The sequence below is a fragment of the Zeugodacus cucurbitae genome, chromosome 3 (assembly GCF_028554725.1).
Source record: "Zeugodacus cucurbitae isolate PBARC_wt_2022May chromosome 3, idZeuCucr1.2, whole genome shotgun sequence".
Taxonomy (NCBI): domain Eukaryota; kingdom Metazoa; phylum Arthropoda; class Insecta; order Diptera; family Tephritidae; genus Zeugodacus; species Zeugodacus cucurbitae.
Window position 1 is genome coordinate 76013082 of NC_071668.1, and position 13294 is coordinate 76026375.

Here is a 13294-nt window from a genome sequence, read left to right on the forward strand (position 1 = left end):
TCTGATTGGTAGGCTTGCCAGTCGACTGGGGACTACAATCAATATTGCAAAAGCTGCCAAGAAGTAGAAAAGGAGGTTCTACTGTCTCGAACATCTTATATGTGGATGGAAGGCTTTACACAGGAAAAGTAAGACAACGATCGAACGATTTTCTATAATAATCTATGGTATAATTTCTATGGTAAACTTACCGATTTCGTTCATTTGTGTCCGTGTGCTCTGTTTTGGGACGTTTGACCTGAAAACACAAAATAAATTTTTTTTAATAACTAAAAGTGCTAGAATTAGAGGAAATAACTCAAAAATGAACATGAATATTTAAAGTAATATTTTACATAAATTAATTTTATTAAAATAAAAAACAAATCCTGTAATCACTTTTAGACACTATAAAACACGAACGCAGAAGCACAAAGCATATTCTACAAATAAACATTTACAATCAAAATTTATTTATAATTTTCATATTTATTTGCTTACTGATGCATCGGCAAAATGCATTTATTTAAACAAAAGCCATAACCAAGGCGCTGCACGGGTCTCAGTTGGTGCGCAAGCCGTCGCCTAAACGTTCCCATCGCCTTTGTGGCTTTTTTTTCATAAATATAATAAAAATATTTCACTGCACAAATAAATAAAAAGGCAAATTAAATAAATGTTTGCATAAACCAGGCAATAAACAAAAAATTGCAAGGCAAATTTACAAAAACAAAAAGCAGCAGCAACTAGTAGGCAGTCAGTCAACTGATTTGCCGCCAAATGGTTTACAAAATGCGTCGCGTCGCATTTGTTTATGTGTGTATTTTTAATTTATTTAATTGTTTGTTGTGTTTATTTTTGTTTTTAAAGCGACGACTACTGCATTGCAGTGTGTAGCGCCAATGGAGTTTATATTGCAATTTTATTTTATTTATTTATACACTTCAGTTTGATTTTTTGCCTTTTTGCACCTCAGTTCTGCGCCAGCATGCAATTATTTATTTTCACAATTATATATATGTTTTACTTGTATTTAATATTACTACTGGTTTTTGCTGTTATTTCAACGCCTTCCTGGAATGCTGAAGTCGCCAGATTTCTCCTGCGCACTTTATAATTGTATATACACACCTACATATATATATATATGTATATATTATATGCAATGGCTTGGAGCTGCCAACAGTTGCAACCGCCTTTTTTCGATTTTCGTAAATTTTTGTACTTTTTCAGCTGTTTTTGGGTTTTTAGTTGAATAATAAATGTCTGCTTTTATTATGTAAATTCGTAAATTTTTATTTTATTTATACAGTTTTTGATATGATAATCGTGGGAATTTTCGTCGCGTTAACTGACGTGTGGAAACGTAAGCATTAAATGCGTTAAATAAACATAAAAAAATACTTCCGAAATTTACTTTTATTGCATAAATCAAAATTAACTATAGAAGTAATGAATTTTTCATTTAATTTTGACCGGCTTTTTTATTTGGAGAATAATAAAAATAAATTAAAATTGCTAACGAAATATTAGGAGATCGCTGTAATCCCTCCTTCGAACTATATGGCAAGTCTTATAAATATCAAAATTAAATTTAATTAAAATTAAAAAAAAATATAAATATTAAAATAAAATTTTTCGAGAAATTCTGCCAAAACAAAATTTTAGTCTGCCTGGTATACGAGGTGTGTTCAAAAAATAACGGGAATTTTAATTTAATGTTGTCGTTTTTAAAAATGTACCCATTCGATATTATGTACTTATGTCAGTGCTTCTCAATCGTCAGAACACTTCTCAAAGACGATTTTTGGGATAGCCTTAGACTCTTTTAGCGATTTATGGTATGCTTGTAAAACAACGGTCCTTTAAAGTTCTCTTTATTTTTGGAAATATTAGCCATTTCTGACGAATATGGAGACTGGGGTATCGTTACATAAATTCCCGTTATTTTTTGAACACACCTCATACAGCTTGTTGAGATCTAATTCTGGATCATATGAATATATAAGGCTAAGCCGAATCGGATAGGATAAACATTTTATTTCTAGTTATAGAAATTCTTCATTGAGACATTACTTACTTCTTAGATTAAATAACGTCCTTATTTAGAGTAGTTCCTCAATGAATTTATACTCTAAAACTCTTATCAAAATTTACATTATTTATTTGAGATGAGATTCTGTTTATTGATTTAGCAACAGAGAGGAGAACGATGAAAGAAGACTTAGTAATAATCACCAGCTATAGTAATTCGACTTAGTGAGAAATTACCAGCGATGACAATTAATAAAACAACACATAGTTTCATCAATTTTTCCAACCATTTCTGAACGATCTGGAAGGTTCTCAATATTCAAAAATTGTAGAATGTTTCCATTATCTATATAATATAAGATCATCATCTTACGATATTTACTCAAAATGGTTCATTATGACATGCTATAGAACTGTCTTTCTTGACCTCGTCAAATATTGGTTAAGTACTACGTGCCATTGTATAGTATATACAAAGGTCTTTTAGAAACGCCAAGAGAGGTATTAGAACACAAAAACACATAAATAAATGAAACCACCATTTCCAAATATCGAGTTCCATGAGTCAAAATTAACTAGAAACTTGAAATTAACAGAAATGCCGCGTGTTAAAAGTGTAACGAAGGCAGCTTGAAATTAATGAGTTGGCCGCCAGTTAACTGTGTAACAATTAAATTTTGTAATAACTGTGCATTTTATATGATTGCTGCCATATACAAACACACTTACATTTATATATATACCTATATGTACACGCAACTAGACGGTGTTAAAATGGAAATTGAATTTCACTGGAGCAAAACGAAATTGTCGCCAAGTCAATATTGACGCTGCGCATGTGCAACACCGCTCGCCCCTTTGGCACTTGGCATACGTGTATGCAAAGGTTACTTGGGGAACAACGGGAGGCATTCGACAGCTTCAGAGACGCTGAAGGCGACCGACCACCCAGTGGTTAATGTGAGAGCACGAGCATTGACTGTAGGCGATAGTGGAGTTATGAAGCGGTGAAAATATTGCTTAATTTGGTGTGTGGCGTTAGCACTGTGGTATGCTGTGAGTATTTGAGAAAAATAATATAATGAATTTTTAAAGTAGACTTCAAAACTTCAAACTCAAAAATTGTGTTTCAAAAGTTCATAATTTTAATGTTTGGCGAGACTCTTGTATCATTGCTTTTAGTTAGAATTCATTGCGTTCTTTGAACTTGAAAGCGAATTTACTTTAAGCAGGCAATCTACTACAAAATTCTAATCTAAATACCGAAAACCCACAGAGCTTTCATACTTAAAAGCTTCACCTAATGCTTAACAGGTGTGTTATCAATTACATTCTCTTTAGCTATTGTTTCTTTTATTATTTTATTAATGTTGTTGCTCTCAACTCAGAGAGCTTTCATAGTATGAACAAAAGCTCCGCCTAAAGCTCAACAAGTGAGTTTTCGATTCCTCTCTCTTTAACTTTGTAACAATTGTTTTTTTTTTTAATTATTTTATTATTGTTGTTGCTCACAGCTCTCGGAGCTTTCATTTTTAAAAGTATGACAAAAAGCTCCACCTAAAGCTCTACACATATCACAAGTGACTTTTCAATTGAGACTCTCTTTGCCTCTGTAAGCTTTGTTTCTTTTATTATTATTGTTGTTGTTTTTGCTGGTTTGAGTATGCAGTTTTGGGTCTCTTGTTTGTCACATTTAACTGTCAACTAATTTATGGCACAAGCGCGCAAGAAAGGCACGTTAATTTAACAACAACCAACGTTGCATGGGGAAGACCAGCGCTAGGCTCCAGCAGCCCTTAACACAACACGGCAGAAAACTCACAGCTAGCCAGCAACAACAACAACAATGCACGAATACCTGTTGGTAACCATTTTTTAGCTGATTTTATTTTTATTTTTGTACTCATGCACACACACACATACGCATACATACAGACATACAAATGTACTTGTTTAAGTAGGAATATATTTTTTGTCGCCTGCTAAAGCATTGTTGAACTGAACTAAAATTCCTTGTGAGCGCGATCGTAATCGCTTTTGTCTTTACGGCTTATGATTCGCTTTATTATTATCCCCGATTTCGTCGTTGTGGTGTCGTGGAGCAGCGCGCAGTGATAATTTGTTGTATTCTTACTTTTATTATGATTTTTTTTACTATTGTTGTTGTTGTTGTGTGTGTGTAGCTGCTTAATGCTATGTGCTGTGCACATTTGGTTGGTTTTATTGGTGATTTCATGCGTGTTCTTCAGCGCTGATAAGATCGATAGTTAGTCAGTTAGCCACAGCTTCAGTTTTCTTTTTCTTTTTTCAATTTCCATGCGCTCACCTCGCTCTACACGGTGTAGAGTTATTTAAATTCTTTAATTTTGAATTATGTTGCTTGCGTGACAGTTTTTCTGTCGGCTGCTGCTGTTGCTAATCGCCACAGCATTCCTGCTTGTGACTGTTGCACGATCGGCGATCGCATTTACGCTGGTCGCTACACTGCGCTTTGTGGCTTGGGCAGCAGCGGCGCATGCGTGGTGAGTTTACGTTAATTGCCCGCAGTTACACAATCACACACACGCACACTCGCCTTTTTTCTTGGTGGTTGCACGTTGCACGCAAGGATCGTCGCGAGAATTGAATCATAAATTACAAGCGCATAAGCGTGGGGTCTGCGCGCCTAAATGACTGTCGTCCAGCCATTGCGTCGACACTCGCCCAAGAGCCATCCTTTCAAGGTACATAATCGCGTAATAAGGTGAATTTCATGGATTTTTGATTTTTCCTCGATAGTTTTTGTTTTTGTTTTGTTGTTTCGCTTTTGTTCTTGTTGTTCTCATTGGCGTGCCTTCTTCGAAGTCATCTTTTGACAATCAAAAATTATGGTGTGTTGAATTTTTATTGTCGCTTGATGATATTGATTTGTCGTTGTTGTGATTATTGTTGTCAGTTTTTGTTGTGCGCTGTGCTGTCTACCTTTATTTCTTGTTTTACTTGCCACTTGTGTAACTTTTCTCCGTTTTTATATTTTTATTGTTGTTATTTAGTTGTGTTTGCTGGCCACCACTATTAACTCGCTTTTATGTTTGTATCATTTTATGGTTTGTTTATTGGTTTTTATTATATTGTTTTGCGTTTGTTCTGTGTTCTGCTGTGTGACATATGTATGTACAATCGTGTCTTCTGCCTCTGTCGCATCTTACTTGCGTCTCGTCTTTGGCTTCTCACCTATTGATTAATGCCATCATGTCAACATGTTTGAGAATTAGTGTTTTTAAATTTGTTTTCATCTCATTTTCTTTCACTTCATATTTTGGGTTTTGTCATCATTAAAGTCGCGGTGCTTAAATCTTTAATTTACGACAAAATAATTGAGTAATTTTTTACTAGCGTCCAAGGAATATGAATGAGGTATGGAACGTATAAGATTATGTTGTAAATAGGCTAGAAATTAACTGATAATTTTGAGAACTTCACTGATTTATAGCCATTCTTATGCGAAGGAGTTTGAGGAAGACGAGAACTCTACTGAAATTCAAAATCTATATTGGATGATATAGATTGCATTTTCCATAAGCTGAACTAAGAAAACCCACTATAACCACGTATAAGAACGAATTGGGGATCTTATGGTCCAATGGTCCTCCAATTTTAAGGACGATATTCCGTGGATGCCTAAGATAAAAAAAGCTTCTGCAACAATATTTGTGAATGGCTTTCGTGCCTTTTCACCAGTCCTGAGATCTTTTTTGTCATCCTAAGGCCCCTTTTATGGATTGTTGTAAACAGGTTAGAAATGAGCTGATAAAATTGAGGACTTCACTGATTTATAACCATTCTTATTCGAAGGAGTTTGAGGTGGATGGAAACTCTACTGAAATTTAAAATCTATATCGGATCATATTGATTGCATTTTCCATAAGCTGAACTAAGAAAACCCACTATAACCTCGTATAAGAACGCATTGGGGATCTTATGGTCCCTCCGTGGATGCCTAAGATGAAAAAAGCTTCTGCAACAATATTTGTGAATGGCTTTCGTGCCTTTTCACCTGTTCAGAGATCTTTTTTCATATCCTAAGAACGCTTTTATTGATTTCTTTTTCCATAAATTTTATAACTATGATATCTGTAATATATTTACAATATCTTTCTAGATATGAATCGAAATATCTTGGAAATAAAATTTTATAGAACTTCAGGTTGGTTCTACAAAATTTTATAATCAACTATATATATATACATATATTTGTATATTGCCAAAATCTTGGGTTCCTATCTTGAGTTCTCTCTCAGTTGGAGTAATTAGGAGAACAAGTACACAAGAACAAGAGCATATCCACATATCCAGCATTCAAAGCAGCTACTTTTAGCCGTAGAACTCTCGAAGAAGGTCCCCTACAAAAAAAAAAACATTTATTTCACATAGTTAGCAATTAAGCACGTCTTTCTCTCAGTGTACGCACGCTCTTCACGCAATTATCATAACTTTCCACTAATTTATGCTCTAGTAAAATTTTCCACATTCGCCAATCTCATTAAGAGGTATAAAATGCAATCGACTGCAGTCCAATTGGCTTGTGCACAATCTCCATGTAAACGCTACTAAACGTAAGTACTCGCTCGCACAATTTAGCAATTAGTTGAACAGTTTCTTTCAGTTTCAGTGCTTTTCGAGATTTCTGCATAAAATTGTTGTTATTGTAAAAGAAATGAATGTTAAATGAATGCTTTTGAGTACTCGTCGTTTGAGTTTAGCGCTTCATATGAGATGCGAGAGGAATATTGGGTATATAATTAAAAAATATATAAATATATGAGTGCGAAATCTAAAATGCACTACATCGAAAATTATTGAAAAGAGAGTTGATGCAAGCGACAACTATCTTTTAACAAACTCTATAAACTGTAAAGTATACCACTAGTACATGGATTAGATCAACAAATGAATATTAAGAAGTTTTGTGATCTATACTAGTATGATAATATTGATAAGCGAGCTATCTTAGAGATTTTAAACATCATACATCTACTGTTATACTTTTAAAAATGAGAGAGACAAGACTGCGACACGGTACGTCACAAACGAAGCAAACTGACAAACTTTCACAGTCAATTTCATAAATTCGAAACAAGGCCTCCTCATTTTTGATTCATGACGTCACTAATGAATCCATTAATTGTCTTAAACTCTAATTTTATAATTTTTTGCACTGTATTATCAACCATTAAACCATCAAATTAACTATTTCATATGGTCCATATAATTTTTGTAACTTCTGTACTTTAGAAGAAGTAAATACTCCGATCACCTTTCGTCTTAACCTTTAATTGCGTGAGTTCAGCCTCAAAATAGAGACTTCCGACCACTCCGTATGCCACTGTCAACTAAGTATCAACTTCTGAAAGCTGCGGTAATTTTTAAATAACCGTTAGCATTTATGTCGCCTATTGAGTAAACCAAAATGCTATACAGATTAATTTTATCGAATTATGAAGCCTTAATTGCCTTCAATCGCATGCACCATATATGGTACGCCATGCATTTAAGGGTTAAAAAATTCAATAAGTATTGAATTTATCAGCTATAGCTTGTAGATTAGAAAAATGCATGATATAAAATTTAGACTAACCGACGGCCAAACCGTAATCGAGCTTTTGAGTGAGCTTTTGAATCGTAGGAATAAGATCGCATTTTAATTTTGAGATTTCAAAGTCTTTTTAATTATAATTGTAGGTTATGAGTTTTAAAATTAAAATTTTTGAATACAACGGGTGTTTTTTAAGACTTAGAGGTTTGCAACGAGGCAATATTTATAATATTTATTTTGAAGTTAGTATTTTTTGTCAGCTGACGCTTGATTTATACTCAGTTTGGCTTGCCATTTCATAATGAACAGACCCAATTGCTGCGAAAAGTGATATAAAAAATTGGACCTTTCGCCTGGAATTCATTCGGTCACTTGCCCGCAATCATTTTTTAAAACATAATGGCAAACCCTTATCTTTCTAATAAAGCTAAATCTTGGCCATAATATTAAATTCTATGCGTTTTATTTCTTATTGGAAACCACATGTCTAAAAATCATTTACATTCCAGATAAAAAATATTACAAAACACCTTGCACATACTATATTTATTTCCGAAAATATTACAATTCTCTATTTTCGACATTTGGAAATTTTTAAATTTTGATTTAAGTAAAATGATTTAATTTTTTTTTTCGGTTTACCTAAAATTGCCTCTTTAAGATGTAAGTTTTATGTACAATATATTTTTTTTTATTTTGTATATTATAAAATTGCATAAATATTAAAAAAAAAAAATATTTCTGACAAATTCTACTCCTAATATTTTCTTGAAATTTAGTGTACATTTTCGTATAAATTATGCTATGTACCTTTGGTTCAATCATTTTTTCAATTAGTCCACATCTTGGAGCAGAATAACTGTATGGCATTAGGGTGACCATATTCCGGTGATTATTAACAAATTGATTTTGTACTGCTTCTTCTTCTTCCAACAAATTAACACTTTATATCAAATACGTGAGCACTTAAAGCGCGGCATTTAAATAATGAACGCTTTGTTTTCGGATTATTTTCTATTATATTTTTTGATAATTTATAATAATATTGCTTATTGTAATTTTTGTTGTTGTTGTTTATTCTTTTCAACTTATAATAATTGTTACAGCTTCATTTATATTATTTTTTCTTTATTTTATTTTTTTTTGATTAAGGAAATCACGCCTTTACAATGCACAGAACACAACACAACCGTCTTTTGCGCCGTGTCAAACGCTTTGAGATGCTCGAACGTACTGAAGTGCCAGTTACAAAAGGAAAACAATATCGCCAATGCCAGTGGTTGCGTTAGCACCTAGGCTGTGGCTTTAAAACACGAAAAACTCAATACACTTGAGTTGAGTACCACATTCGATGCATTGAGTAGAAACTCAAAAGCAATGAGAAGACATACAAATGATGGTCGTGTGCTGGGGTGGCTACAAGCCGAGAACAGCAAATATTTGTTGGTGTGTATGTGTACGCACTCCAATTGGTGCTGTTTGAGTTTTGCTTGCTTTGAGTGTTTTCTTATGCACTCAAAAACTGGTTTGCAGGCTAGCTGTACACTAACACGCACATATATACACTACGGAGGAAACCACAAATGAAGGGATGTTGCGCGAACGCCATCAGCGCCTCATCGCTCAGGTGTTGACAGTTATTGTACTTGTATAGCAACTGCTCTTTTATGTGTATATGCGCGTGTGTGAGTCTGTCTTGCTCGACGTATGTGTGTGAGCAAGCTGGCTGACTAGCCTGTGCTGTCAGTTCATTTGTTTGTATTTGCTTGTATAAGCATAAAGCGTGGCGCATCTGTTTCCATAGCGGTTTTGGCTCCGCCCACATTGCTATGATAAACATACACACATTCATACATATTTACGTGTATTGTGTATATTCTATGAAATTAAACTCGCATAAAGCACATTTATGTTTGTACTCAAAGGCACATATGTACATACATATATTTAGTTCTGTAGATGCGTAAATATTTGTTTTATACACCCTTTATATTTATTTTTTCAATATGATTGTATTATTTAAAGCATGTCTTCTGACTCTTTATTGTCTATAGCTTTTGTGAGCTTGACGATCTGCTTTAAATTTCAATTAATACGTAGTTATTTGGTTTGAGTTCTTTTACTGGAGTGATTTCAATCGATTATTATTTTTAAATATGGGAAGCGTTTACATTTTTTAAAGAAGTAATTTAAATTAATTTTCAATAAATCAATATAAATGAATTAATTTATTAAAAATAGCACTGAAATATATTTCGTTTTTCCCATTTTTTTCTTTTATTGTGAAATTTTAAATTATTTTACAATCCCCTTATTTTTTTAACATATCTAGTAGATATTATCTACATATGTATGAATTTTTCATATTTATAATTAAAACATTATAAAAATAGTTTCCAGCTAATTAATTACCAATTGAACTCCAGCATTAATCAATTACTGTCTTTAGCCACAATTTCATGCCAGATTGAATGTCCACAAAAAACAGATTTCATGCTAATTAACCGTTAATTTTCTTATTCGGTTTCAATATTTTTGTGAATTATTTGCCTTTTAATATTCAATTTACTAATAATATGGGGATGCTTAACAAGGAAATGAGAATGTTGAAGTTTTTGATTTATTTTTATGAATCATAAAAAACTAACAAGGCTCAATGAATATTATTATACTCTCGCAACAAAAGTTGCTAAAGAGAGTATTATAGTTTTGTTCACATAACGGTTGTTTGTAACACCCAAAACTAAACGAGTTAGATATAGGGTTATATATACCAAAGTGATCAGGGTGAAGAGTGGAGTTCAAATCCGAATGTCTGTCTGTCCGTCCGTCTGTGCAAGCTGTAACTTGAGTAAAAATTAAGATATCTTGATGAAACTTGGCACACTTATTTCTTGGCACCATAGGAAGGTTGCTTTCGAATGAGCCAAATCGGACCACTGCCACGCCCACAAAATGGCGAAAACCGAAAACACATAAAGTGCCATAACTAAGCCATAAATAAAGCTATGGAAATAAAATTGGTATGAAGGATCGCACTATGAAGGGGCATATTTGGATGTAATTTTTTTGGGGAGGTGGTCGTGGCCCCGCCCCCTACTAAGTTTTTTGTACATATCTCGCAAACCAATAGAGCTATATAAACCAAACTTTCTGCAGTCGTTTTTTTAAGCCACTTCCTAATACAGACCAAAAATTAAAGAAATCGGATAATAACCACGGCCACCACCCATACAAAGGTTAGATTGAAAATTACTAAAAGTGGGTTAACTCACTAACGAAAAACGTCAGAAACACTAAATTTCACATAAGAAATGGCAGATAAGAACTGCACTCAGATTTTTTACAAAATGGAAAATGGGCGTGGCGTCGCCCACTTATCAAAAACCATATCTCAAGAACTACTCGACCGATTTCAATGAAACTTGGTTTGCTTCCAAATCGCTTCACAACCACTCCTACTTCCTATATACCAGAACTTTGAAGACAATCTGAATCGTTTACTTTACAACATGTATAGTAAACACTAGTGAAGATATCGGTGCAGTGCTTTGCACAAATACTATGTTTATAGTGTGGCAGCCCCATTCTAAAAATCGCCGAAATCGGACCATAGGTTTGTAAGGCCCCATATATCAAACACGAGGACCTCGGTTCTTCTAACCTAATATTATGGTTTCCAACTTTCAATGGACTTTATACAATATATATGACGAATATGTGGGTCAAATTGTGTATTATATAATATTAATTAAGTTAAATAAATAAATTGCGAGAATATAAAATGTTCGGTTACACCCGAACTTAGCCCTTCCTTACTTGTTTTAATTATTAATTTATGTTTATTTATGAGTTTTTGTATGCAACTTTTTTAGTTTCTTTCGCAGTATTGCATTCTGTTGCCTTGAGTTTATAGACGATTTTGTTGCTTCCACCACTAGTGTGGCTTGATTTGGTCTTTCTAATAAACGCCAACATTTAGTTTGAAATATTTTGTAAAAAAATGTTCCTGGATTGTAACTGGAATCAATTCGTCACGCGAAGGTTCACGGTAAAACCTATGTTCTACCAAAATTTCTACCGGTACTACAATATTTGAATCAAGTACCAAACTCTCAGTGTCCATAGGCAGTTCTCCAAGCAATTTTCAAACCGAGTTATCAGCGACATTAGCCGACTTAAGAAATTTATAATTGAATCCAAGCGCTTTGTCGTATCATAGGTGTCTTAGAGATCCCTCAGCAGTATACGGGTATTACAAAGGACAATCGAATGTGACTAAGTAAGATTCTCTGCAGTTGCGGAGATCTACTCCTTGACCTAACCTAACCTATGTATATGGATCAGCAAATGCAGACAGATTATTCTAAAGAGAAACTTTCGTAGGAAACGAATAGTCATCTTCAGTGACAGTCATGCGGCACTCCAGGCTATTTCATCACATGAAGTCAGATCGTCACTAGTTCTAGAGTGCATAGAACAACTTAACAAGATAGACTTGAGGAAGCTGGCGCTACTAGTATGGATTACTGAAAACAATGTATAGAAGACAAGGACACGGCTGATGGCTATTTGACAAAGCGATAGGGTTAGATGAAGTGGTTTGATAAGTGGGACCATGACTCGATGTTTGGGAACCGCATGATTTGACGCAAAAAAAAACCTTCTGGACCGATTCAACGCCTGTGATAACTGTGCTGCTGAAAGGTAACGAACTCGACCCATTTTTGAAGCGGATGGTAACTGTAGACGAAAAATATATCACATATGACAATATCAAGCGAAAACGGTCGTGGTCGAAGGCCGGTGAATCGTCCCAAACAGTGGCCAAGTCGAGATTGACGACCAGGAAGGTTTTTTGGTGGGATTGGAAGGAAATCGTCCACTGTGAGCTGTTACCATATGGCCAGACGTTTAATTCTACCATCTACTGCGAACAACTGGACCGCTTGAACCACCAGAATCGTCCAGAATTGGCCAACAGGAAGGGAGTAGTGTTCCACAAGGACAATGCCAGGCCACACACTTCGTTGATGACTCGTCAGAAGCTACGGGAGCTCGGATGTGAAGTTTTATCGCATCCACCATATTTCCCGGACATAGCGCCAAGTGATTACCACCTGTTCCTGTCAATGGCGAATGCACTTGGTGGTGTAAAGTTGAAATCAAAAGAGGCTTGTGAGAAGTGGCTGCGCAAATAAGGAGAGGGGCTTCTACGAGCGGAGTATTATGAAGTTGCCGTTTAGATGGAAACAGATTATCGAACGAAACAGCGCATATTTGAAGTAAATCCGATCACTTTAACAATTTTTTATCCACATTTATAACAAGCCATAATATCCATCTCTATCCATCTATTTACCTAAATTTCCAGCATGAAAAAGCTGTTACTACTAAAATTCAAATTCGTTTATAAAAAATCATGTCATAAGAAAAACGAATAATAACGAAAAGAGTCTTCGCTGATGTTCAACAAATTTAAATTATAGATGAAACATTTTTTAATAGCCTTCTATTTATGTTATACTATTAATCATAAAGCTGAGTTTATATGAAATTTGTTCTATTAATTAACACTTATTAATAATGCATATGACTATAGTAAATAGCCTATTGGTGGTCATTATTAATAAATATGCATTCAAATAAACAAAAAATGGCAATTAAAAATTAATTATTCTTATTTGTAAATTGATATGGGCATTC

The 13294-nt window shown here is 34.2% G+C and overlaps 1 protein-coding gene across 3 annotated transcripts in view; it reads right to left on the reverse strand.

The window, feature by feature from the left end:
• LOC105212079 (developmental protein eyes absent) overlaps positions 1-13294 on the reverse strand; it is an 86238-nt gene that overhangs the window by 12749 nt on the left and 60195 nt on the right. Inside the window, exons 2-3 of one of the 3 annotated variants that reach the window (XM_054227875.1) lie at positions 481-622; positions 192-238 (exon numbers count right to left, since the gene is read on the reverse strand). In XM_054227875.1, the coding sequence (XP_054083850.1) occupies positions 192-238; positions 481-501 (68 nt within the window). In that variant the 5' untranslated portion in view covers positions 502-622. Of the gene's footprint in view, positions 1-191; positions 239-480; positions 623-8398; positions 8850-13294 lie in introns of those variants that run through there. The other 2 variants (XM_011183846.3, XM_011183847.3) reach the window with 2 other exon arrangements.